The sequence below is a fragment of the Durio zibethinus genome, chromosome 6 (genome assembly GCF_047325235.1).
Source record: "Durio zibethinus cultivar Kanyao isolate XHJ-2024 chromosome 6, ASM4732523v1, whole genome shotgun sequence".
In the NCBI taxonomy this organism is placed as follows: domain Eukaryota; kingdom Viridiplantae; phylum Streptophyta; class Magnoliopsida; order Malvales; family Malvaceae; genus Durio; species Durio zibethinus.
The window spans coordinates 14,709,312-14,737,309 of NC_143167.1; the positions used below are offsets into that span (position 1 = coordinate 14,709,312).

Sequence of the window (27,998 nt, forward strand, 5' to 3'; positions counted from 1 at the left end):
TTTAAATAAAATTTTTATTTATCACGTGAATAATTTAAAAATGAATTGTTTAAGTAAAAGCGAAAGAAAAAAATTCAATAAAAGAGATGGATTTTTATTAATTTATAAAAGAATGTATGTTTGGAATTATTTCAATATATTTATATTTTGAAAAATTAATTCTAATGAGAAAATTCAAGAATCTAAATATGTTTTAGTAAATGAACTATATTAATATTTTCTTACAAATTTAATAAGCTCCATTAATATATACATAATTTCTCAATTATATGTGTTTTTTCATGTACTTTTTTTCTTTTTTTCTCAAATTTGTGAAATAATAATAAAATATAAAAATAAGGCTTTAGCATAACTAAAAAAGATATAAGAAAGTAAAATAAGTAAGGAGACGAGTAAAAGTATGATGAAAAATATTAATATCACTTATCAAGTTTATAATTTATTTTTTGAAAAATGAAGAAAAAAATGACATAAATGCCATTTTATATTTAAAATTTTTTTTATTGCTTTCATTTTCCTAACTTTTTCCTAAGTTAGGGTAATTATAAAAATTGAGTATTTGAGTGAAAGGGAGAAAAGTTCAATCTCTTTTCATTTTCTTTATTCTAAAATAAATAATATCCAACAAGGGAAATGTTTCTTCTTTCCCCACTTTTCTTTCTTTTTTCTCCTATTCTCTCAAATCCAAACATAACTTAAGATAAAAAAGTGAAAAAAAAAAGAACAGGAATTGGGAGTGGGGATTGGGGGCACTTGAAATAGAAAGAAAGATGAAGAATTGCATCAAGTTAAATAAGACAAAAACATTGGATAAGATAAAAATGATTTCCATATTAATTTTTTAAACTTTTTTTTAGTAATTAATTTTCTAACTTAATATTTTTTAAGTAATAGTTTTATTTTATTGTATTAGTTAATAAAATATGTAATAGAACATACCTTATAGAAAAGGAAATTTCTAAATATACTACACCTTTTATTCTTTACACTTCACATTTTTTTAAAAAAATTTTTTATAAGTAAAATTACTTAAATACTTTTCTTATAAGTTTTGAATATTCATTATATTCAGTTCATAGAAAAAATATTTAAGAAAAATTACAAAAAAAAAATTTATTAAAAATTTTTATTAATTAGTGCAATGAAAAAAGTTATTATTTAAAAAAATTATAAAATTTAAATTAATAAAAATTTAATTTTACTATTTTGAGCTTAGAAAAATAAAATCTTATGAGACCCTAAATAAATTAAAATAAAATAGTAAATTTATTTTTTTTATAAATTTAAGATTCATCATTTGTTTAACAAATATTTTTTCTTGGTATCAATAATTAAAATTTTATAATTGTTTTAACTAAATTAAATTTTTTGGAGAAATTTCTCTATCCACTTATCACGATGAATTTTTTAAATTATCATATTAGATTTTGATAAGATTGTATAGTATTCAATAGTATTAATTATAAGTTTCAAAAAGTTTTAACTTTCAGATATTGATTAAATCTGATAATTAATTTGTCACCCCTCATAGAGTGCATTAAGAGATAAAATGTTTAATTAAGACTTCATGAGATTTTATGCTTTTTTTGAGATCAAAATAATAAGATCAACTTTTTTTTATTAATTTTAAATAATTAATTTTTTATTTCATCACTTAATAAAAAGTTTTAATAAAATACTTTTAGAAAATTTTCCTTAAAAAAGTTATAATCTTTTGAATTTCGTAAAGTTATATAATTTTTTAAAAATTTATTTTTAATAAGTTTTATAATTTTTTGAAAATAAATTTGTAATAAATTATAAATCCTGTTTTATATGAACAATTAGATAATTGTGAAAAAAATAATTAAATAATTTTTTTAAAAAAATAAAAAAAAGTAGAGTTTGAAAAGTAAAAGCTAAATAGCATTTAGAAATCCTTTTGTAATTCCCCCAACTTCATGACCACTTCTTTCATTTTTTGCGAAATATTTTATGTCCACCTTGCCTATCATTTTTCAGTGTGTTTCCATTCTCTCTCTCTCAGAAACACACTTTACTTTCTCTCTCTACAAAGGTTTTTTTTTTATTTTATTTTATTAAATGTTTTTAGTTTTATTGTCTGCTTCTGACTTTAAGTAACTGTTCACAGTTGACATACGGGAGAAGCGAAAGAGTGGAAAGAGAGCTGTAGGCTTTTAAACTTTACTCTTTCTTTTCTTTTTGTATTTGAGAGATTTCTCAAAGAAGATGAGAAAAAACCCTAATAGACCTCATCGCTTTTTCTCTTCACCTTCATACTAAACTTCTTCTTCTTCTTCTACATTTCAACCCTAGCTCACTGCTAAATGACCTATTTGCCCTAGTTGAAGAGCCCCCAATTCCATGCCCGAAACTCACTCCTCTCACCTAAATTCGCCGTCATGCGATTGTCCATTAAGCTCGCTTCACTTAAGTAGGTAAAACCCATTTCTTTGTCACTCTTCTCTATATGGGTTTCGCTTTTTTTTTTCCCTAAAACATAGAAGTTATTAATCTGTTATTGTCTTTTTTTTTTATTTTAAACTTTGAAATATAAAAAAATGGTTTTGCTTTTGGTTTGAAGGTGAGAGAAGGAAGCGATGGAAGGGGATGGGGTTGCACTGGCTTGTTTGATTTCTGGGACCCTTTTTGGGGTTTTGGGTTTAGCTTCATTTTGCATTCTCTGGGCCGTCAATTGGCGCCCATGGCGGATTTATAGGTAGTCCATCTAACTTTGCGACCTTTAATTTTGTTACTGATATAGTTGCCAACATCATAAAGCACCTAAATGCAGCTTCGTTTTTGTGTTCTGGTATGTAAGTGAATTGTTTAGAATGCATTTTGGCTTTGATTATTACACAACTGAGATTTATGTTTTAATGGCATTTAAATCAAATTATGATGCTGATTATTAACCATTTATTGTTTTGGCTTTATTATTAATGTGGTTGACGTTTATGGTTGGTTGAATCCCAGTATATGGTTTATGATCTAATTTTATCTATTGTTTCTGGAAATTTTAATAACTAATTCATCCCAATTGCAACGAATTCAGCCATTTATACAACTTTTTTCCTGTACAAGTCTGTTGGTTTATGCCATTTCTGTAAATAAATTTCCCCTTGGATGAAAAACTGTCAAAACACTGTTTGTGTAATCCTTATATTCTTTTCGGAGTTTTACTGGTTCTTCCAGAACCTTCTTTTTCATGAATTTGACAAGCCTTATTTTAGTCAACTGATCCCCACGTTTGGCTTCTAGAAGAATACATATGTATGAAACAAGAACAAAGTCCATAGTTGAAGGAGAAACTCAGAGAAAAAAAGGAGATGATCATGGAAGGTTAACAAAAGTCTCAAAATATGGTGTGTGTGACATGAGAAAGGTCTAAAGTTTTGAAATGCTGACAAACATGAATTTTAAACCTTACTAAGCCAAAATGTTGTTTCTCATGTTTGATAGTGTAGCAAAGGCAATATGCAACCTTTACTGGGGATCTCATTCTTACTGCTTATTGTATTCTTTTAACTCTATTACTAATTTGCCAAATCATACATTGAGCAGTGTGCCTGGGGATCTCATCCTTTGTGCTTTTTGTATTCTTATTGCAATATAACTAACTTGCTAAATCATACATTGAGAAGTGTGTCTATTCAGAGGTGGTTTTGCAGGTTTTGTCTCAAATAAAATTGTCTGAAATTTTTTTTTTTTTTTGGATTTTCCATCTTGAAGATGTATTTGCAAATGTGGAATAACATGAATTTTTAGTTTTGCTTATAATTCTGTTTTGGTGTTTAATAGCTATAAGAATGGATGAAGCATAGGAATGAAATGTTTTATGACTTTTGAGAAAACATTTTGAAGTACTTTTCATTTTTCACAATGTTCATCTTCACTGGTGCAAGATTCATCATAAAATCTCCATTAGGATCTTGCAAAAATTTTGCTATACTTGACAATGTAATGTTTCCTACAAGACAGTAACAACTTTAATCCTTTTCTCGTTCTTTTTTCTTTGTCCTTTGTTATGTTTGGGGCAAAGAAAATAATTGTAAAATCTTTGATTGTTTGTTTTCCTTTTTCACAAACCCCCTGAAAACAGGAAAAACGTTTGTTCATGTGTGATGTTTGATTCTGTGCTTATTTTTGGTTGCAAGGTAATGGATGCACTGTTCCATTTATTGGTTAATAGAATGGACAGAAAAGTGGCAAGATGGAAAATGTTGCTTTTTCGTGTACGTATGGTGTGAATGAAAAAGTAAATGGATATTGAAGTTTTTTCCTTTATTGAGTGGCATGATGATAAGTTTCTTTTTCTCATACAAATGATAGTTTAATTATGTGGGGTGCCAGACAAATTTATTTCTCATACCTTTCAATGCACAAATTTAGGAAATCAAACCAGAATTCCTCTAAAAGAAGCTGTATTCATGCAGTAGAACCATTCACAGATAAACATTTCTGGCCTGAAGTCGCCAAAATATACTGCCTGACTACTTTTTGTTTTTAGTTTTCGCTACTGGAATATCTAGTGGGAAGTTTTTTTTTATGTTGGTCCTTTCAGTTGGTTATTACTAAAAGAAACAACTAGACAGATTAAAATATTAATAGGGGGTTTTAATATTAGACAGTGGCATTGTCTTTGATGATTTGAAAAATTTTGGAGACCAAGGTATCTATCCAAGAATATTGAGTTGATCAGTTGCTACTGATTAATTCTTTCAGTTGTGCATCTTTTCCTCTCTTCCTGCTTCACCAATTGTCTCAGTATGTTCAGACATTTTGTATATTTCTGTTATATTTGTTGTTCTTGTTTGATTCTCTGGGTGGAGCTATCTCTTCATGACCTTATTATAAAAATATTTTGAATGTGACTGCTACTTTGATTAGTATGATTGGCTTGTTTCTTACTGCATGAAATGCATGTGCACCCTGTGCCTTTCTCTTGGTGGAAGAGGGGGGACAGGAAGTGGTTGTGATATAATGTCGTTTTTCTGATTGTCTTTTGATACTTGTTTTACATCCTCTTTTCAGTTGGATTTTTGCCAGAAAATGGCCGAATATCTTACAAGGACCTCAACTGGGAATGCTATGTGCTTTTTTATCTCTATTGGCATGGGCGGTTGTTGTATCTCCAGTTGTGGTGCTTATTGTGTGGGGATGCTGGCTAATCATAATACTAGGCCGAGATATTGTTGGTCTGGCTGTAATAATGGGTGGCACTGCTCTTTTATTGGCATTCTATTCAATCATGCTATGGTGGAGGACTCGATGGCAAAGCTCAAGTATGCATCTTCATGACCTGCTTCTTTTTTTTTTCCCCTTCAACTTGAAAGGGTGATAATTCTAATTTTCCTTCTAGAAAGAAAACCATGTTTTTTTCCTAGTCGTTTTATTTCCAATGGATTGAAAATTTTTTGAAGTCTTGTGGTGGTTCTTTTATTGCATTAGAGTGAACTTTGCAGTTAATCACATTAGTCTAAATTTCCATCTGTCTTTGCAGAAGGAAAAAGAATATGTCCATCTGAGTAGATTTTTAAGAACATATAAAATTTCATAAACTAACAAATAGAAATAAAATTCATTAGGAACAAAATTAATTCTGGGAAAAGGCGTTGGCTGCAATGAAGAAGTAAATTTAAGAATGTTAGATCTCCACAGAAAGGAATGGTTCTTAGATTATACAGCAACATGTGGTTAAGTAGATTATACTGCAATTATTAATTGTCGGACAAAGTGTTATATGGTGGTTCTTTTTCTCTTGACCCTTGTTTGCGAGTCTTACCAGGTATTTGGCCTCTAGTTGCCCATTTCTCTTGTCTCTTAATCTTTTTATTTTAGACTAGATGCTTAAATTAGGATCAAACCTTTATTCAATTTCTTAGTTCGAGAATAAACCTTTAATTTCATTCTAATTAGGATCAAACATTTCAAAACTGTCCATATGAGGATAAATTTTAACAGAAATTCAATCTGTGTCTTATATGCTCCGTTAAGTTCTTTAACGATGCCACTTGGCAAAAAATAGTGCCACATGTCCACTTATGCAAACTACATTTTAAATGAAAATAAAATCCATTGGACTTTTCTTTTTTCTTTTTTTTTTTGTTTCTTTTATATTGTTCTCTTTTTGGAAAATATCAACGAAAAGAGAAATGCTTCACAACTTCACTGATGAAACCTTAGATTTTGCCAACATTAGGCAATGAAGTAGATTCGAGTTTATGAAAAATCCTCAAGAAAAAGGGGGGGTGTGGAGGTTTACTGGTCTTGCCAAAGAGCAAGAATCACCAAAATATTCTTGAAAAAGTTTAAATTTCTTATGATTTGAATGTTAGGGTTTGAATTTGAGAAAAGATATTTCCAAAATTGATGAAAATATCATAAGCACAAAATTCGTAAAAAATTCATCAGACTCCAAAAATCTACAAGCTTGTAAATAATAAATAAATGCAATCTCAGTTCTCAAGCAACCCCAAAAAACCCATAATCAAAATTCATCAATAAAGAACCATCAAATAGAAAAGCTAAATTCAGCAATGTGTATGGCTTTGTGTTAAGGATTCAAAGCTTAAAAAGAGAGGAGAGACTCTGGTTTGTGGATTTGTTGGTGAGAGAAAGAGAGAGAATGATAGTTGTTTCAAAGAATATATGAAGCAAAGGAAAATGAAAGAAAGAACAAAGGAAGTAGAGGAGATATTGAAAGAAATGGAGCTGCTGGTTGGTGATCTGAGAAGCAGCAGTGACAATGACCAACCTGAAACTTTGTTAGTGAAAAAGGGAGATTTTTGGTGGGTAAAGGAAGAGGAAGAGACCATGAGAAAAAATATTGAGATTTTTTTTAATTTATGCTGAACTTTTTAATAAGTGAAGTGTTGTCACTTTGTCTTTATTTTATCACTTCATGCGATCAAATGGTGCATAAGAGACAAACTTCTAATTAGTGGAAATTTATCTTGAAATGACGTGTCAAAAAACGTTTGATGCTAAACTGGACAAAATAGAAAGTTTTATCCTGAAATAAGAATTTGAGTAAAGTTTAGTTTATGGTTTTGGTCCCCTTTCTGTTTGAATTAGCATCTGAGGCTAATAAGTTACAGTTCAACTATATCAGCCCAAAAGCTTATTTCTTGAAGGGAAAAGAGCATTATGTTGGTATTAAAAAGACTGCTATCCAACTAAAACCATTGACATTACACCTTAGCAGACTAGTTTTACTTAGAATGGAATAGCTTTACAGCACACGTTTTTTATTGTATCTAGCAACAGAAATTGTAGAAAGTTTTTTTTTTTAATTTATGTTTCATTTATTTTCTTGTTAGCAGGTGAAGATTGACTAGAAATAAACACTCTCCACTTGACACTGAGTTAGTGGTGTGCTATTTAAACAACATTGGACATGTGCTTCATATAAAACTAGAAAACTATTGAAGATCTTTTGGTGCCTGTTTGGCCCAGGTTCTGGAGCAACTTCTCTGCTCTAGAATGCTGAGGCTGAGTCTAATGGGGCTTATCTATATCAACTTTTAACTTCTATAAAAGATGAAACTTCAAACCAGAGCTTCTGAAAGAACTGCAATGAGAAGCTGACTGCCATTAATAAGATCTTCAAATAGACAAAATATAGTTTTTTTTTTTTTTTTTTTGTCCAAATAATTTTAATCTGCCAGTGGTTTTTGGAGAACATCATTCGATCAGTGTTTTTGACTTCAGTTCCAGCTGGACCAAATGGCCATTACTTGGGCAGTGATATTATAAATATTTACTTATGGTAGAAGGGAACATAAAAATAGCTTGCTAATGGTCTGGGAAAAAGAAAATTATTTTGGTTTAGGAGGGGAAATGGTGGAAGACACTATCTATATAAGCAACTGGTTTAAGGAAAGTGTTGTTGGAATCCTTTGTTGATGTGTTGATGTTAAGGATACTATGTTTTGTTTATGTGGGTTCTCTTGATTGGCTGTTAATTATCTTCTGTGATTTCCTTTTGTTAATGATTCTTTTTTACCTTATCTCATACTGCTCTGACTCTGCTGACAGGGGCTGTTGCTTTTCTACTTCTGCTGGCTGTTGCTCTGCTTTGTGCATATGAACTCTGTGCTGTGTATGTTACGGCTGGTTCCAGTGCGTCGGAGCGATATTCTCCTTCTGGATTTTTCTTTGGTGTATCAGCAATTGCCTTAGCAATCAATATGCTCTTTATCTGCCGCATGGTCTTCAATGGTAACCTTTGCTCTAATGCTATCCTGATGAGTTTCATTTCAGTTCCTTGTTAAACATGCAACTATAGTGTGATGGTATCATCTGAAAGTTCCAGGACATTAATCTTGTGGCTGCACTAGATTATTTAATGGCTTTTTTTCTTAATTATTTTCTTGTTTAGACTTGTAACTTATTGTCCCTTGTCTATTCAATTGCATCATCTTGTGCAGGAAATGGCTTGGATGTCGATGAGTATGTCCGGAGGGCATATAAATTTGCATATTCTGATAGTATAGAAATGGGTCCTGTGTCTTGTTTACCAGAACCACCTGATCCTAATGAGTTATATCCTCGGGAGTTCAGTAGGTAAAACATTTTTTTTTTTTGTTTTGTGTATTTGCTTTGATACTCAGATGTTAAATTTTAGAAGGCAAAACCATTTTATTGTGTTTGCTTTGATACTCTGGTGACCCTATTTCTTTGCATGGTTTTGCTTCTTCCGTGCATATCAGTCATTTTTACTTACATTGTATGTCGCACCTGCCTTCTTACATAACAACATCCATTTTTGTTGAAGAAATAACATGCATGGAAATAGGATGATCACCCTCTAATATGATGGATCTTCATATTTGACATTCTATGAAATATTGCCAAATGGTAGCAGTTTTTGGTTTTATTTATTTGAGTACTGAGTAATTAAATCTCTCATGATATACCATGCTTAGTGATGAGTCTTGAATAACCGTGATGCAAAATAATGTTTGTAGATTCCATAGGGATAGTGAATTCTGTTTTATATAGCAGGTTAACATACCTCCCAGTATGCTTATATGTTATCAATTTTTTTAAGGCTTTTCTCCACTTCTCTCTTAAGGAAGAGATGGTTTAATTGTTCAAGACCCTCTTCTCTCTCTTTCAAGATAAACTATGTGAATGCTTCAAGAACCTATTGCATACACAGTGTCGAATCTTAATATCCTTTTATGCCTTCTTCTCTAACTGCTTATGTAAAAAGCTTTATGCTCTGCCAAGAACTTATTTTCATACCATACTGTGTTCCTTAGATTTTTTCCTTTGTTTGTAGGGCTTCAAATCTTGGACTTCTTTACCTTGGCTCCCTTGTTGTTCTTCTTGTCTACTCTATCTTATATGGTCTGACAGCAAAGGATGCACATTGGCTTGGGGCCATCACATCTGCAGCGGTTATCATTCTCGGTATGCTAATAACTAATGTGTTAATATTGTTTTAGCTGTTTACAATGATTTCCTGGTACAGCAGTCATATCTCTATTGTGCAAATTTAGTTAACTTACCTTTGTTTCTGTAGATTGGAACATGGGAGCATGCTTATATGGGTTTCAGCTTCTTAGAAGTCGTGTTGTTGCACTTTTCGTTGCTGGAACTTCTCGGGTTTTTCTCATTTGCTTTGGAGTGCATTACTGGTTTGTTCTAGACTCTACCACGACTCTAGTATTGTTGGTTTTGTTACTATTGCATTGTGATAGTTGCTATCTTTTTTTTTTTTTTTTCCCTTTTGAAATTTCTTCAGGTACTTGGGGCATTGTATTAGTTTTGCAGTTGTAGCATCTGTGTTATTAGGTGCTGCAGTTTCTCGCCATTTTTCAGCTGCAAACCCCTTAGCTGCCAGGAGAGATGCCTTGCAGAGCACAGTGATTCGTCTTAGGGAAGGTTTCCGAAGGAAGGAGCAAAATGGTTCTTCTAGTTCATCTGATGGTTGTGGCTCAAGCATGAAACGCAGTAGTAGCGCTGAAGCAGGTCATCTTACTAATATTATTGAAGATAGTAGCAGGGGTTTGGTACAATGCTCGGTTGATGCTAATAATTGGAATAATCTTGTTATGTACACAGCTGCCTGCTTTCAAGAGGGGATCAATAGTGATAAGAGTGTAGATAGTGGAAGACCAAGTTTAGCCTTGCATAGCAGTTCTCATCGCTCGGTTGTCCAAGAGCATGAAGTTGGAACATTAGAGAAAAATTTTGATCCCAATAGCTCTCTTGTGGTTTGCTCTAGTTCTGGTCATGATAGCCAAGGTTGTGAGTCTAGTACATCAACTTCAGCAAATCAACAGATGTTAGATTTGAATTTAGCTCTTGCATTTCAAGAAAGGTTGAGTGATCCTAGGATTACATCAATGCTGAAAAGGAGGGTAAGACATGGTGATCGAGAACTGACTAGTTTATTGCAAGATAAAGGATTGGATCCTAATTTTGCCATGATGTTGAAGGAGAAGAGCTTGGATCCAACTATACTTGCATTATTGCAGAGAAGTAGTTTGGATGCAGATCGGGATCATGGAGACAATACTGATATCACAGTTGTTGGTTCCAATAGTGTTGATAATTCTATGCCCAATCAAATCTCTCTGTCGGAAGAATTGAGACTCCAAGGGCTTGAAAGGTGGCTGAAGTTGTCCAGACTTGTTTTGCATCATATAGCAAGTACTCCAGAGCGAGCATGGGTTCTCTTTAGTTTTGTCTTTATTATAGAAACAATCATTGTGGCAGTTTTTCGTCCAAAGACGATCAAAATTATAAATGCTACACATCAGCAAGTGAGTGGGCCTTTCTTCCCCTGGGGTGTTGCTTATTTTATTTGATGTCACTTGGCAGTGTCCTGATTGATATACTTGTTTTACATCAATTCAATATTGTAAATAGACAATGCTGTAGAATGATCTCAGTTATAAGGTTGTTTGGCATGGTTATATGTGTGCTGATGTGTAGATTCTGTGTATGTATCTCCTTGCAGTTTGAATTTGGCTTTGCTGTGCTGCTTTTATCTCCTGTTGTCTGTTCAATCATGGCTTTCATTCGTTCACTTCAAGGAGAAGAAACCCTCATGACACCAAAACCTCGCAGGGTATGCTTCTCTTCTCAAGTTTATATTGGACGTTTCTACATGAAATTATGATTTGGTTTCAGATTGAATTTGATGGCTAGTATGAGCATTTCCTTGATTTTGTTTGTCCTATTATTTTCTAAGGAGGTTTCTCTTGAGAAGTTACTGTGATTTTCCTAACTCTTTAATGTGGTTGTTTGCAATTTATTGGCTGTAAAAATGCAGGTTAAATTTGTATTTATTTTCATAATCAACTGGTGTATTTGTTTAGTTTTAAGGCATTCTCTTCTTTAATGATCCTGCCTCCTTTGGCTTCAACTAGTGTGCCAAATATACAGTTTTCCTAAAACATGGTCACTGTCTATTTCCTCCTATTCGTTCATGAAGGAACATTCTAGTGGTTTCAGGACGACAATCCCTAGATAGATGCTTTCTTATACTTTTCTTGTCCTATGTTGTCAGTTTCATGATGATTAAACATTTGTAGAAAAGTCTTGTTTGAAAATATGGGTCAAATAGCCTTTCTACTTTCCACATCCCTTGATTTTAGTTGACAATGCTATCTTATAGGGGCTAAGCATTGAGGAGAGGCCCCTGCCCCCTGATACCTCCTAGTACTCATAGTTGATAGAGTATATTTATCTTTTGGAGTGAAACTACACCTATTCATGGTTACACACCTTTACATCACTAAAGGTGGTTGGTTGTCCGAATCTTCATTGTTGGTTGGTAGTCTTGTATCTAGAATGTTGTGTTACAGAGTTGCATTTTGCCATTTAGGTTGTGCATCCTTCATTCCTTGTCTTGAGTGGGCATAAATGAGATATTGAATAAAAACTGTGGACTTTTTAGTGTGTGCCTCTAATAAAAATATTTTATGCTGCAGTTGCCTTCATTTTAACCTTCTTCCCTTATCTTTTAATAAGTTTCTTCCTTAGTGAAGAAGTTAATAATAAGTTTTACTCCTTTTGTTTCCTTTGGCTTCAGTGTTTAACATTGTTCTTTTGGCCATTAATATTGTAATGGCAACCAATATGAGATTACCATTTCTGGTATTAATTCAAGTTGCTACTGCTCTTTTTGTTCAGTATGGCTTTGTTGCTTGGCTGCTCAGCACTTGTGTTGGATTGCTGCTTTCCTTCCTAAGGTATGCTTTATGTTATGCACGAATGAATTAAATATATTTTTTGCTTTGTTTAGATTTTTTGCCTTTCAGTTGATACCGATTTTGGCCATATAAAATATGTGAAGTGGATAATAGTTTGATGTCTTATTTAAGATTTTTAGACACAGTTGAATTGCTATGTTATGTTTCTAAGTATTTGGTTTTAATTTGCTAGAAATGATTCTTTTTTCATCATATAAAATTTATTTCTTTAAATTTCCTCTGCTTCAATATCCTCTTTCAACTCCAATTAATTTACCTACACAAAAGCTGCCCATAGAGTCCACCAGTAATGTAAAACTACAGGGTTGTTTATCTATTTATTTATATATGATCATCCAAATTCAGGGTTCTTTTATCTATTTATCTTTTAATTTTGTTGTGTTTGAGCATGTGTTAAAATGAAATATTAAGCTGTAAGAAGTTTCTATATTTCTTTCAGGACCATTATTTATCATTTCTTTGAACAGCTTTGCATTGGTTCATTCTGTTATTGGTACATTAGCTAGGCCAAGTTTTTTATTTTTAGTTCGGGATATGGAATTAAGAATGTAAGCTACTTAAGCTCTGTTTGATTGGTACTTGCATTTTGCTTCTTGAAAATTTACTGTAAAGTAAAAAAAAAAAAGGCCAAAATCAAAGTTATTATTGATTAAAAGTGGACAAATAATTAGAATATAGCATGAATTAAAAAAAAAAGTCTATATAGAAGTAGAATATGCATTTTTTGCTATCTAAAAACAATAACATGTTTTTATCTATGATCCTTTTGTTTCTTTTATCTGAACTCAAATTTTGCTTTTTTGCATCCAGAAGGAAAAAACAAGTAGCAAAAGAGCAATTGAATGGAGCTTTAGTTTTGCCAGTAATATATGTCAGTCATGTACCTTATAAGTGTCGTTTTGTTTTTTCCCTGAAGATTTCATTTTAGTGATGGGTATTACAAATATAAATTAATAGTGCTTTTGATCCCCTACTCCTCGAATGGTAATCTCTCTTTATGGTTCTCTAAGTACTTAAAGAAATTCTGAGGTTAAAACCAAATTCAATTATGTGGAACTCAATATCTCTTGCTCATTGTTTAACAGCTATATATTTTATAATAACATGCTTGTTAAGAATGTTCCTCTTGTTATTATCTTTCCTTTTTCATTATTGGTTTCCCATTAACAATTTCTTCTTTAGACTAGCACTGCAACTATGGTTATGGTCTCAGGTTAATTGCCTGTTATGCTCTAATATCCTTTTTCTTTCTGCAGCAAGTCATCAGTGCTTCTTGGATTGTCTTTGACTGTTCCTCTCATGGTAGCCTGTCTATCTGTTGCCATTCCTATATGGATCCGCAATGGCTACCAATTTTGCGTTCCTCAAGTTCAGTGTGCAGGGCTTGCAGGAAATCATCAAATTCCTGGGAAAAAGGAGGTTTGTTCTGCCCCTTCTCTCTCTTTCCCTGCCCACAACGTCTTCCAATGCTCCTTTGTCAGTCAGTCTCAATCATCTTTCAACTTGCCTTCAGGATCTTTGATTCTATGGATTTGGCTCTGTTATTCTTTTACAGTTTACACATTAATATTTTTAGCTTTTGGCATAAGATCAATCTAAAGGTTTTTAGCTTGTAATTTTTTTGACACTATTGTTAGGGAAAATATAAAAAGCTATAAAGTTTAATGGGATAGCATGTGATGTTGTGCAGAAATAGAAACAATAAAAGAAAATTAAAACAGTTACAGAAAACCATTATAAAGGCTAAAATTGATGTGAAATTGAAGTTGGAACAAAAAAACTATACTATGGGTTGGGGGTTCTATACCAACGAATAATATCCAAATATAATAATGGCTGCCTAATGTGTTGAAAAGACTATTTATACTAAGGGATAGCAGCTTTTAATCCTAGCCCCTGAACACAAATAAAGGCTACTTGTATGATCACTTAATAAGAATAAAAATATAGTTGACCATAGAACTAAATAAGTAACAGAAAAGAACTTATAATAAACTTAGTAGAGTTTTAGGATGCTCTTGCATCAATCACCTCAGGTTGACAAAGGCTTTCATTTGCGAAAACTTTAGGAGCTTTAACTTAGATTTCTGAAGCTATCCATCTGAATCATCTTCTTCTATCTAAGTAAACTCACAAGCTGGATCACCCAACCACTTTACAAAAAATTGCCTCTTCTAGACTTTACTTCCTTGACATCCAATGCAGTGTTCAGTAATTTACCTTGGAAATTGATGAACATGTTCATTAATTGTGGCTACCTCCTCATTAAATCTCTTAAATGAATATAAATCATGCAATTAAATATGGGACTCACATTTTATGTAGAGGGCATCTCTATCACAGGCATTAGAGCTGATTTTCTTTAAAAACATTGCATGGTCCAAACTTCCTTGACTTCAGTTCATGATAGGTATGTTGACAATTAATGACAGATCTAGGGTTTGTACTCATTGGAGGCAGATTTATTAAGTAATAATAGGTTAGATAATTTACTTAAATATTGTAACCTAAAAAAATTTCATTAAAAGATAAAACAAAAAATGCTTCTTATAACACCAAAGGGAGTAAAAAAAAAATTTTTAAAGAAAATTTAAAACAATGAAAAAGTCACTATTTTTTTTTTTTGGTATAAAAATTAACTGGTCTATAGTTTTTTAAACATTGTCATTTAAAAATGTTCTGGAATTTTCTTTTTATAACCCAAGGCGAAAGAGATACTACTGAAAACATATGGAACATGGTACAGATGTCCACCCTTTAACAAGCAAGAATAACCTGAAGGAAGCCCTTAACAAGAAACCAATCAATTGCTGACCAAAAAGACATTGGCCAAGAGTCCCTTGTAAAAGAACTAAAAACAGAGTTAAAAACCTTCCAGAAGCTAAGCACCTGCTAATCAATGAATTACTTGAAAGTCCTATAGTTATATAGTAGCACATATCTTTGACAATTTATTTAGTGGGGGGAAAACAATCTATGTTCATCAAACATTTTGGTCTTTTACTAATAATCCTTTTATCCTTTTGGATCTGGTGGGGGCAGCTGCCTCCATTGTCCACACTATGAATCTGTTTCTGTTGGCCGTAGTAGCATAAGATTCATTGCTTGCCTTCAAAGCATCCTTAACCTCCTCATTCATTCACCTAATACATTCAAAGAAAGCCTCTCCATGATGTGGCTTTATGTGGCAGTGGCACTAAATCAATTTTATATGGTTTAAGCCCACAAGCAGCTTGAAATAGTGTCTTTTCTGTAGTTAACCGCATTATAGGCAAAATCTGCGTTTGGATAACAAAGTTCAAAAGCCTTAACATGATGAAAACCAAGTCATCTTAACATGTTACCCAAACTACTATCAGTTGCTTTGATTTGACCATCTGTTTGTGGTTGGCAAATGCCAGATTACTTCAATTCAGTCTCCAACTTCCAACTTCCTTCAAAGTTCCCTAGAATTTGACTTATCAGAAACTATAGAAGTTGGAATGCCATGTAGCCTCACTATTTCTTTGAAAACAAGTCAACGTTGAGCATCTGATATTTGAAACATGGTTTAAAATGTGCCAATTAGAATCGATCCACTGCAAGAATGGAGTCATATCCTTTTGCAGTCTTTGGCAGCACCAACAGAAAGTCCATGCTCAAATGAACCCACATAGCCTCTGGTTGTGGTAAAGGAGTTTACAAACTTGTATTTTGTAAATTCCCATTACCTCTCTAACAGGCTGAACATGCATCTTCTGCCAATAATAGCAATCATTCACCATATGCCTGGTTTACCTCTGGCCAGATGTCCTCCTAATCTTTTCCAATGAAGTTCTCATAGAATCTGCTCCAGTAAAGACCCCCTCTGGCATGCAGAATTGATTGCCTTTGAATAACTAACCTCCATGCAACCTGTGTGGTAGCATTTATACTTCTTGCCCATTCAATTTCTCCAAAATATGACATAAAAAAGGATATTTTTTGATGCTTTTTTAACGGTTCAAAACCAGTAACTTGAATGGTCATTATAACTTCTTCGTCTGTGATTGCCTATTTTTGCAATGTCTGCAAGTGCACAGATTGAGTTAAGTAATAAAGTGATAAGTATTAGAGTATCGTCTCACACAAGGATTATAGAATTGATTGTTAAGTGGATTCAAGTACCAAAGGTGACAATCTAGGCTCTTATATCTGAACGAATGAATACTTGAGTGAATTGCAAAACAAAGAAAAAGGAAGATTGAAAACAATATAGGCCTCAATCTTACGCAAACGTCACTTGGTAAGTATGAGATGGGTGGCCAAATGTAAATAAGAGAAATAGGAGTTGAACAAATGAGATTAAGAAAGAATGATGTAGTCGAGAGTTGTGAACAATAAAACCAAAGAAAATGAAAGCATAAAAGATTAGGACAAAGTGCATGTAAACCAAAATTTAGAAAGCAAAAATAACAATGGCTGAAACTTGTAATGAAGAAAACAATAATGAAACCGAAACTTATAAAGAAAAGAAAGCTTGTAGAAAACTTGATCTTGAAAATATAAAAGAGATTGTATTGAGAAGAATTTAACGAACAATTGTATTGAGGAATTTAGAAAACAATCTTGTATCGGCAAATCTGTCACCTAAGCCAATAACAAGAAACTACAAGAAAACTAAGAACTAAAGAAGAGAAGAGAGGACGGGTGTGTGGGATGATGAACACGTGAAGAAGCCTTGCCTATTTATAGGCATAGGTTTGGCCAAAAGGGGGGATAGGGTTACAATAGTTTAAATCCTATTCAAATGCTAAAGGATCAAGCTAATCCTCATCTTCAAATGGTTGGCCGATCATGGTCTCTTCATGCTTGGAGAGGCTTGGCCGAATGGGGGTCTTAGAGCTACATCTTGGCCTTTTGATCATGGTAGCTTCAATCTTGCTTCACCCTTGATCTTGTGTTCAGCTAAGGTTGGGATTACAAGACAGTGTAGTTGAAGTTAATCCAAACTTTTGCAATTCAAATAGCTAAAGTTCTTCTCCATGTATAACTCTTCAAAGGATGACACAAGAGAGTTGTGGTGGAGTACAAACACCTTTGGCCGAATGCTCTAGTGTCCATGTTAGCTTGAAATTCCTCAAATGGCACATGCTTGCTTAATCTCACTTGGAAGTACGTTAGCTGATTGGTTGTGGATTCCTTGTGCTTGCAAACTTCTTATCCTCTCTTGCATTTGATCTAGCTGAATGTACATGTCCTAATGCGAGTGAAATACTTCAAATATGCATGCAATCTTCCTCCCTTGGCCGAATGAATCAAGTGGTTGAAGGCTAATAGGATTCGGCTATATTCTTGCCTTGCATGGTTGAAAATCAACTTTGCATGTGGGCTTGCATGGTTTGCATGGAAATCGTATTCCATGGTTTTAAACCCAATAGAATCAAGAAAACATCATTAAGGCACCAAAAATCTATCAAAATTTAAAATTTTGCACTTATTTTAACATGTAAAATCACTATATAGTTAGGTGCTATCAGTCTGCTACTTATTTGACCCCCCAGTTTTGCACTTCAATGAAAAGTTGAACTCATCAAGAAATACTCCATTTATCATGATGATTGTTAAGTTTATTCTTAGAAAAATTCAAATGCTTATTGTGTTGCAAACCATATCTTAGAACTCAGAAAAATTAAAAGGAAGAAAATCCTTGCCTTTTGGTCATTTGCTGGTAGAACAAAAGGGAACAGTAGCATTCTCTTGTTCCTTCTTTCCGAAAATGTGGGTGGAAACTTTTGTCTTTTGTCTTTCTTGCTCTTTTGCAGTTTTCAGTTTGTAGAACTTACCTAATTAGACAAGATCATGTCATTACTTTTGGCATTGTAGTTCCTTTGATTTTGATATGCTTTTTGCTTGACTAGTTTTTAAGATATGCTGCAATAAGTTTTGACTTTCTTACTAAATTGATCAATCTCTATTTGTATTTTTTAAGCTAAAGTATGGCCAAGAAGGTATCCTTTCTAAGCTTTTGTTGCTAGTTTCATCCGGGCTGTACTCATCTGAAGTGAAATTTTTATGCAGTTTCCCTGTTTTGCTGATTTTGTCATTTTTTGGAAGTATCCTGTCAAAAGAGATGCGATTGGTTACTCCTTAAGAATTCTGATTACACATCATTTTACTCTCTCAAAGTAATTCACCATATTGGGTTCTCTGTTCTGTTGTAACATTCATTGCTGTCTTTGTCAGGTTGTTCTTCTTGCTCTTTGCATTACGGTATTTACTGGTTCTGTACTGGCACTTGGTGCAATTGTGTCTGTGAAGCCTCTAGAGGATTTAGGGTACAAGGGATGGACAGGTGAACAAAAAAACTTTACTTCCCCCTATGCATCATCTGCTTACCTTGGCTGGGCAATGGCATCTGCAGTTGTTTTAGCAGTTACTGGTGTGCTTCCAATCATTTCATGGTTTGCAACATACCGGTTCTCTGTCTCTTCTGCTATATGTGTCAGTATATTCTCAGGTATGTTTTGTTTATTTTCATACTCTACTTTTGGCTCATCAATTGAAGTTGTTTTGTTCGTATTTCAACAAACAATTATCTCATCCATTTGCTGGAGGTTGTCATTCTATCTTATTTTCTGCTGCTGCTATTTTTCTAGTTGTACTTGTGGCATTTTGCGGTGCCTCCTATTTGAAAATTGTGAAGTCTAGGGATGACCAGGTTCCTACAGCTGGTGATTTTCTTGCTGCTTTACTTCCATTGGTTTGCATTCCGGCACTGCTATCTCTTTGCTCTGGATTAGTTAAATGGTTTGTAAACTTCTTCTGAATTTAGCAAATAACAAAAGTTTAAGCCACAATCTGATGTTGCTACTGTTTACATGATTTGTTTTAACTTATTGTTCGCCATTACAGTTCACTATGGAATTTTTGTTTATTATTATTATTATTATGCAGGAAAGATGATGGTTGGAAACTTTCTAGAGGTGTATATGCATTTGTCACTATTGGTCTTCTCCTTCTGCTTGGTGCAATTTCTGCTGTTATTGTTGTAATTAAGCCATGGACAGTAAGTGAGGCTTATTTTGATGTTCTTGTTTTAGCTTACCCTTCGATAGTTATTTCCCTATCTAATATGTTGTCTTTTTTGAGTCACAAACAGATCGGGGCAGCATTTCTGTTAGTACTTCTCTTGATTGTTCTAGCTATTGGTGTTATCCACCATTGGGCATCAAACAATTTCTATTTAACCAGGACACAAATGTTCTTGGTTTGCTTCCTTGCTTTTCTTTTGGGTTTGGCAGCATTTTTTGTTGGTTGGTTTCAAGGTGAACACAGCCGCTATCCTGCCTATATTATTATTTGGTGCTTTATCTGAGAAAATCCAATATAGCTTTGATGTATAACTTTGAAACTTATGCTATTGGTATCATTACATCTCACTTTGTTTTTCAGATAAACCTTTTGTTGGAGCATCTGTTGGTTATTTTTCATTTCTGTTTCTCCTTGCTGGAAGAGCGCTGACGGTGAGTTATGTTGTCTTAATACAAAGTTTGTATTATTTTCTTTGTTTCTGATTCTTCTGCTTGTGCTACTTCATTTTGTTTTACAAAAATGACCCTTTTTTTTTTTCTGTAGGTTCTACTTTCACCTCCAATAGTTGTTTATTCTCCACGAGTACTGCCTGTATATGTTTATGATGCTCATGCAGATTGTGGAAAGAATGTCAGGTTTGTTATAATAGACTGTTCTTTTTTGTCTGATAGATTTCCAATTTTTCTTCGGTTACATTTGTTTATCCTTATTTTCTTTTTCTGTTGGTATTCTTAAATTCAATGATTAATCTAAATGTTCAGTTATTTATTGACATCTAATTTTTTGGCAATCAATTGCCTACAGTGCCGCATTTCTTGTGCTGTATGGGATTGCACTTGCAACTGAGGGCTGGGGTGTTGTAGCTAGCTTGAAAATTTATCCACCATTTGCTGGTGCTGCTGTATCTGCTGTAACCCTTGTTGTAGCCTTTGGCTTTGCTGTTTCTCGTCCGTGCCTAACTCTTAAGGTGCGAGTCCTGTCTGATCTGCCAATGTGCTTGTCACCGCAACGTGGAGCTAAATTTTTAGGGCATGTTGCCCTAAAGAAGTTTCCATTTTTCTATTTCAATTGACATGCATGCAGCCTTTTAACTTTATGTCATTTGTTATTTCTAACAGATGATGGAAGATGCAGTTCATTTTCTCAGCAAAGATACTGTTGTCCAAGCTATTGCTAGATCTTCTACTAAGGTGTGTGGGGATGTTTCAACAAATAGTTTCACTTCTTGAAGAGATGTTTCTTGTCACTGTCTTGTAAATTTTTCAGTTTTGCAGCTCTGGGAAGTTAAATGTATTTTTCCGCAAGCAGTCGTTGCCATTTTCCAAGTTTTTATTTTGTAATTTCATTTTCATGTTTCTTCATTATTATCCATTCTGTTCCCTCATTCGTAGTAGATGCATAAAGGTTCATTTATGTTTTTTTTTTTTTTTGTCTTCAGGGATACTGTTTAGTTGTTTGTAGTGTTCGACAGTATTGGTTCCATTCCATTCCATTCATTCCTTATTTTCTGCTTGTTTCCATTTATATGTCAGAGTAGTCTGGTTAGGAAAATCTTTGTGATTCAATGAATTTTTTTTTTTTCCGATCACTAAGTTGTTATGTATGTATGCAGACAAGAAATGCTTTATCTGGAACATATTCCGCTCCACAAAGGTCTGCTAGCTCAGCAGCTCTTTTGGTAGGAGACCCTGCTGCTGCACTTGATAAGGGAGGAAATTTTGTGCTTCCCAGAGATGATGTCATGAAATTGAGAGATCGTCTGAGAAATGAGGAACTAGTTGCTGGATCGTTCTTCCACAGAATGAGATATTATAGGAGGTTTCGGCATGAACCTACAAGTGATGTGGATTATAGAAGAGAAATGTGTGCGCACGCAAGGATTTTGGCTTTGGAAGAGGCAATTGATACTGAATGGGTCTACATGTGGGATAAATTTGGTGGTTATTTACTACTTTTGCTTGGTTTGACTGCTAAGGCAGAACGAGTACAGGTTTGTCATTGCCTTGTGTGCTTTTCATGTTTGAAGCTGTAGATTTCAAATTTTAATGATAGCTTCATAAACATGTGGCAGGATGAGGTGCGCTTGAACCTCTTTCTTGACAGCATAGGGTTCTCAGATCTAAGTGCCAAGAAAATCAAGAAATGGCTGCCAGAAGACCGTAGACAGTTTGAAATCATCCAGGAGAGGTAGCGACTGTTTTAACATGTTTTCATATGCTATTTTTACCCTACACACTATCATTCAACCTTTCTACTGTGTTTTTAAATCCTCTTGTTATGACTTTATAGTTATATAAGAGAAAAGGAGATGGAAGAGGAAATCTTAATGCAGAGGCGTGAAGAGGAGGGGAGAGGTAAAGAGAGAAGAAAAGCCCTTCTGGAGAAGGAAGAACGTAAGTGGAAGGAGATTGAAGCTTCCCTCATTTCTTCTATTCCTAATGCTGGCAGCCGGGAGGCTGCTGCCATGGCAGCTGCAGTGCGTGCAGTTGGAGGTGATTCTATTCTTGAGGATTCTTTTGCACGTGAGAGAGTTTCAAGCATTGCACGGAGGATACGTACAGCTCAATTAGTTCGTCGAGCACTTCAGGTTAAGTTTTCTTGTTATTTATGTTTTGAAAAGCTGTCGGTTAGCCTCTCCCCTATTTGTTTTTATCTTATTTATATCCCTTTGGCATATCAGCATGGTTTGCTCCTTGATAGTTATTACTGTCACAAGGAATAATTTCCTATTAAGAAATAATTTGATGAGAAATACTTATTCTTAATAACTGTTAATTCCTAGTTCTAAAAAATTTATGTTTATAAATATCAGAATGAGTTAGCTTATTCTGAGACATGATAGTTTAGTCTATGTGATTGCATTTTGTGATGTATATTATGTTCAGGTACTTGTCTGCTAAATAAAAATCAATAAGTACAAGTATTAAATCTTTTTTCTTTACCTAGTATTATTTTCTTCTATTTATCTGATATATTATATGAAGGTAATCAGTTAATTTTGAGGTTGTTCATTGTTTTTCTACATTTATTTTTCAGTGTTTAATTTTGTTTGCATGATTCATAGATGCCATGCATGTTATTTTAAGGTAATTGTGTGCTATACCAATTTAAAATCATATATAGAAAGCCATTAATTAATTATAAAAATGTAAACCTGTTTAACATTGCTATTCTAACAAGTTTAATTTTCTCACATCTTATGTTGTTTGCTCCTGAATAGTTATCTTTTTGTTTTTCTTTTTAAAGAAAAAGAATGGATGTAAAAGTACTAAAACATACATTGGTTGAGGTAAATGTTGATTGACTTAATATTGCTAAATATTTTAGATTTCAGGATATTATAGTGTAAGATGTGCAGTCATTCTGCCTTAATGTCTATAGTTCATGTGTGTGTGTATTCATCTACTGTAATTTGTGATTTTTTATTCCTTTGAAAGACATAATTATGAATTTGTAAGACCTGTATTTTTACTCACTTTTTACTCACTTTGGGTTGTACTGGTTTGTGTAATGTATCATTTAGTATCTATCAGATCCGTGCTTTTGGATATAATTATTTCTTAATTTGGTAAAAAGCTATATGTCATTGACAGACGGGAATTACTGGTGCTGTTTGCATTCTTGATGATGAGCCAACAACAATTGGCAGACACTGTGGCCAAATTGATCCAAGCATATGCGAAAGTCAAAAGGTCAGCTTTTCAATTGCAGTGACAATCCAACCGGAGTCTGGGCCAGTTTGTCTATTAGCGACTGAATTCCAGAAAAGAGTTTGCTGGGAAATTCTGGTGGCGGGTTCTGAACAAGGTATTGAGGCTGGACAAGTTGGACTTAGATTGATTACTAAGGGTGACAGACAGACAACTGTTGCAAAGGAGTGGAGTATCAGTGCAACAAGTATTGCAGATGGAAGGTTTGACATTTTTCTTTTTAATGGAGATACGTTTTAATCAGTTTTTCTCCCACCAAAATTTCTTGCTCAATGCATTGTGATCCTTTTTCACGAGTTTATTTTCATAACCTATATTAGATTTCTTTTATGGAGCAGGGAAATAGAGTACAGTTTCCCTATATTTATAATCTACTGCTTAAGTATTTCCTCTTTGACATTCAAGCTTACCAGGATTACAATTGCTTTGCAGGTGGCATATTGTGACAATGACTATTGATGCTGATATAGGGGAGGCAACTTGCTATTTAGATGGTGGTTTTGATGGCTATCAAACTGGCTTGCCCTTGATTGTGGGTAATAGCATTTTGGAACAAGGGACTGAAGTTTGGGTTGGTGTTAGGCCGCCTATTGATATGGATGCATTTGGGAGGTCAGATAGTGAAGGAGCAGAGTCTAAGATGCATATAATGGATGTTTTTGTCTGGGGAAGGTGCTTAAATGAAGATGAGATTGCTTCTCTTCATGCTGCTATTTGCTCAACTGAGTTTAACTTGATTGATATCCCCGAGGATAATTGGCATTGGGCAGATTCACCCCCAAGGGTATGGTTTGTGTCAAATTTAATATATATATATATATATATATATATGTGTGTATGTATTTGTGATTGTGTGTTTGTGTGGTGTGTTGTATCTGACCAATTTATAGAATATATATAACTCAAATCTGTTTATTTATTATTGCTTCAGGTTGATGAATGGGACAGTGACCCTGCAGACGTTGACCTATATGATAGGGATGATGTAGATTGGGACGGTCAGTATTCAAGTGGGAGGAAAAGGAGGTCACAGCGTGAGGGTTTTGTGGTTAATGTGGATTCTTTTACCAGAAGGTATAGGAAACCTAGGATTGAAACACAAGAAGAAATTAATCAGCGGATGCTCTCTGTTGAGTTGGCTGTCAAAGAAGCCCTCTTTGCCCGAGGTGAAATGTATTTTACTGACAATGAGTTCCCTCCAAATGATCAGTCACTTTTTATAGATCCGAGTAATCCTTCTTCAAAGTTGCAGGTGTTTTCCTGGCTAATCCTTTGCAGTCTCGTGTCTTTATTTCATTGTTATCCTGACCTTGTCTTGGCTTTCTAATCTAGGTTGTTTCGGAGTGGATGAGACCTACTGAAATTGTGAAAGGTCATCTAGATTCCCGTCCATGCTTATTTTCTGGCACTGCAAATCCATCTGATGTTTGTCAGGTTTATTATTTTATGAGCTTAGTTTGCCATGATGTTATCCTTTGTCCCATACATTTTCTTTTGCATTTATGTTTCTTAAGTAATGTTAATTTAGTGGTTCAGTTCTTTTTAATTAGCGTTTGTCTGCCAATTTAATAGGGGCGATTGGGAGATTGTTGGTTTTTGAGTGCCGTTGCTGTTTTAACAGAGGTTTCGAGGATATCAGAAGTGATTATTACTCCAGAGTACAGTGAAGAGGGAATCTATACAGTTCGCTTCTGTATTCAGGTAATGTGCTTGTAGGTCTATGCTCGGGCTTGCAATGCTCATTGCTTATTAGCAGTTGAAAATTGAAGGAACACTATTGGAACTGTCTTTCTAGTCATTTAAATACTTTGGCTTTATTTATTTACAATGCTGTTGGATGGTAAAGGAACTGGGATGTCTGTCTGGCACAATTGGTTTTGATTCCATTTTCAGATTTTCTTGAGACAGCTTAAGGCGATAGGATTTTTTTATAACAATAATCTGAAATTCTTAGGAAAATAATGAAAACTGAATAACAAAAAGGGAAGAAGAAAATGAAATATAACCTAAGCTTCGCACCAAAGCTTCCTTGATTGCATCACACAGAAAGAAATGCTAAGTATCACACCTAGGGTTCCTTAGGAGTCACTGGGTTACACCGAACGATGATTGCATCAGACAATGAAAAAGCAATAATGTTGAAACATCTCTTATCAGCAATAATGTTGAAATATCTCTTATCATAATTATCTGTTTCAAAAGAAAAACTACATTGATATTTAATAATCTACTAATCCTAAAAGAAGTAGAATTCCTATGTCAAATAAGACTTTTAAAGAAAATACGTAAGACTCCTAAAAGAAATCTAATAAAACTTTACCTAAAAACAAAACCTAATAGGATAAGGTAAAAAAACAATACTAAACCCTGATGTAAATATAAAATACCAAATATAACCCTAGATCCATGAAGTATTACAATTAAGGCCCATAAATACAAGAAGAGTAAGAAAATTAATTCCTAAGTTAGCTAATCTCTCAATTAGCTCTTTTTTTGTTTTATTCCTTCTCATTCTGTATCAATTCTGCTTGTAGAAAGAAATATCTATTTCTTTGTGATATAATAAAATGACATTTCATCTGATTAAAATTTTCCTTATCCGTATCTTTTAAACATTATTGGCTTTCTAGTGTTGCCTGATTCTTTGATGAAGTAGCTGCTGGTGTTAAATGTATAGTATATGTGTTGACAAGCAACATATAATTAGCATGTTGATCCTTGGACATACTCTGGCTATCAACACTCTGCAGGGTGAGTGGGTCCCTGTTGTCGTTGATGATTGGATTCCATGTGAATCTCCTGGCAAGCCAGCATTTGCCACCAGCAGGAAGGGTAATGAACTATGGGTCTCTATATTAGAGAAGGCGTATGCAAAGTTGCATGGTTCTTATGAGGCACTAGAAGGTGGGCTTGTTCAGGATGCACTTGTTGACCTTACTGGAGGTGCTGGTGAGGAGATTGATATGAGAAGTCCCCAAGCCCAGATAGATCTTGCAAGTGGTAGACTATGGTCTCAGTTGTTGCGCTTTAAACAGGAAGGATTTCTTCTTGGTGCTGGAAGTCCATCAGGTTCTGATGTGCATGTTTCTTCCAGTGGCATTGTACAAGGACATGCATACTCATTACTGCAGGTATATTGGAATGCAACCTCATATTTTGCTCAACATATCATATTAACTGCTAAAGAATTGTTGAAAGAGGTAATCGCATTTATTAATTTCTTATCCAGGTAAAAGAGGTGGATGGACACAAGCTTGTCCAAATTCGAAACCCTTGGGCTAATGAAGTTGAATGGAATGGTCCCTGGTCTGATTCCTCTTTGGAATGGACTGATAGGATGAGGCACAAGCTGAAGCACGTTCCTCAGGTTGTTGCTTTTTGCCTACTTTGGCATTTATCATTGGATGATTGCATTTATCTTAAGCCTGTTATTTTAGCAGTTGTCATTTCTGTGCTACTTATTTGTTCCTTTTTGAACAGTCAAAAGATGGTATATTCTGGATGTCTTGGCAAGATTTTCAGATTCACTTTAGATCAATTTATGTGTGTCGGGTCTACCCTCCTGAGATGCGCTATTCTGTCCACGGACAATGGCGTGGTTACAGTGCTGGTGGCTGTCAAGATTATAATTCATGGCATCAAAATCCCCAGTTCCGATTGAGGGCAAGTGGTCCAGATGCATCGTATCCAATTCATGTGTTCATCACCTTAACTCAGGTATACAGTGTAACCAATCTTCAATTAGTTTGTTACATTTTCTCGAGTTTCAATTTCTAACCTTAAGTGGTATTAACTGTTCAGGGTGTTAGCTTCTCAAGAACCGCAGCTGGTTTTAGAAATTATCAATCTAGTCATGATTCATTGATGTTCTACATTGGAATGAGGATACTCAAAACTCGTGGTCGTCGTGCTGCTTACAATATTTACCTACACGAATCAGTTGGTGGTACAGATTATGTTAATTCTCGAGAAATATCATGTGAAATGGTTTTGGAGCCTGATCCAAAGGGTTACACAATAGTGCCTACAACCATACATCCTGGGGAAGAAGCACCGTTTGTTCTTTCTGTATTCACAAAAGCTTCCATAATCTTGGAACCTTTGTAGTTAGGGTGGTGGCTTCTTCAGTCTGCTTGTCTTTAGGGCTGAGGGCATTCTGCTAAAACTTTTGGGTGCTTGGGTTGTTCGTGAACTGTGTGCACCTGCGGGCAGGTCTTATTGGACCAAATCAGGCAAAAAGCAAGTAGGTAATTCAACAGACTGATTAACGGATTTCTTGGGGAACTGTGCTATTTTTGTGTTAATTGAAGTTAGCTTCTTTTGTGTTTTAAATGTCACAACAACAAAAAATGGTTAATTCGTGGACTGTTAAGTCACTGATTTGAAGCCTCATGTAACAGGTAAAAGTGCCGTTGGGGCTCTCAGCTGCAAGGATGGCCTGCGAGTTGGCAGTTCATATGACCACCGAAAGCATAATGTTGATTCATTCTCAAAGATGTCATTCCTGTATGTGCCGGCATGTTTTTATCTGGATACAATGATTGATCAGATAGATCAGGTTTGGAGATTCCTCGAGCTTTGTATTTCGTGGATCTTTAGTGTTTGCAAAGAACCGAAGAGTGTTCTCATGGGAGATTAGTTGTACATTTGTAGGTATTTGTGAGGAGTATAGATCCGATCATGTAAATGAAATTAAAAAGGAAAAAAAAAATGAAAAATAGAAAAACAATTACTAACCACTAGGGAACGTAGAAAGGCATTGCAGCTGTAAAAGGTTTGATAGTTTCTGCTGCAGTTTTGAAGTGCTTTTATAATCTTAACGAGCCATCTTTGGAATAATTCCAATTTAATTATTTGTTGCATCCTCTCTCAAACGAATTCTGGTCACTCATTGGATAGGAGCATGTGGAGGCTCGCTGCAAAAGAGTTCCTACGCGTCTGGGATCTCATGCATTCATTAAGCTTTTGCACAAGACTTTGCCTAGGAAAATTTAAGAAAATT

At 34.3% G+C, this 27,998-nt stretch overlaps 1 protein-coding gene across 10 annotated transcripts; it reads left to right on the top strand.

Annotated features, from left to right (window-relative positions):
• The first annotated feature begins 2,204 nt into the window (after positions 1-2,204).
• On the top strand, positions 2,205-27,858 carry DEK1 (calpain-type cysteine protease family). 10 transcript variants are annotated; one of them, XM_022873689.2, is made up of 33 exons: positions 2,205-2,438; positions 2,585-2,719; positions 5,035-5,285; positions 8,041-8,223; positions 8,433-8,568; positions 9,290-9,420; positions 9,533-9,647; positions 9,755-9,981; positions 10,075-10,778; positions 10,976-11,086; positions 12,154-12,212; positions 13,490-13,652; positions 18,438-18,711; positions 18,851-19,001; positions 19,149-19,260; positions 19,354-19,519; positions 19,647-19,717; positions 19,830-19,921; positions 20,091-20,253; positions 20,405-20,476; positions 20,899-21,276; positions 21,358-21,473; positions 21,576-21,873; positions 22,880-23,199; positions 23,429-23,780; positions 23,928-24,248; positions 24,329-24,430; positions 24,569-24,697; positions 25,747-26,127; positions 26,226-26,363; positions 26,477-26,713; positions 26,798-27,243; positions 27,397-27,858. In XM_022873689.2, the coding sequence occupies exons 2-32, from the start codon at positions 2,601-2,603 to the stop codon at positions 27,101-27,103; spliced, it is 6,378 nt and encodes a 2,125-aa protein (XP_022729424.2). In that variant the 5' UTR covers positions 2,205-2,438; positions 2,585-2,600; the 3' UTR covers positions 27,104-27,243; positions 27,397-27,858. The 10 variants fall into 10 exon arrangements, with proteins under 10 accessions (XP_022729424.2, XP_089618348.1, XP_089618349.1 ...); XM_089762222.1 differs by having other exon boundaries at positions 26,798-27,239; XM_089762223.1 differs by having other exon boundaries at positions 2,205-2,434; positions 26,798-27,239.
• Positions 27,859-27,998: the final 140 nt, after the last annotated feature.

Excerpts from the sequence above, each read along its gene's own strand:
- DEK1 (XM_022873687.2), top strand. The coding sequence starts at position 2,601 with ATGGAAGGGGATGGGGTTGCACTGGCTTGTTTGATTTCTGGGACCCTT. Across the intron at positions 11,087-12,153 it reads TGACACCAAAACCTCGCAGG|TATGGCTTTGTTGCTTGGCT; the intron begins GTATGCTTCTCT and ends CTTTTTGTTCAG. Across the intron at positions 24,249-24,328 it reads ATCCTTCTTCAAAGTTGCAG|GTTGTTTCGGAGTGGATGAG; the intron begins GTGTTTTCCTGG and ends TTTCTAATCTAG.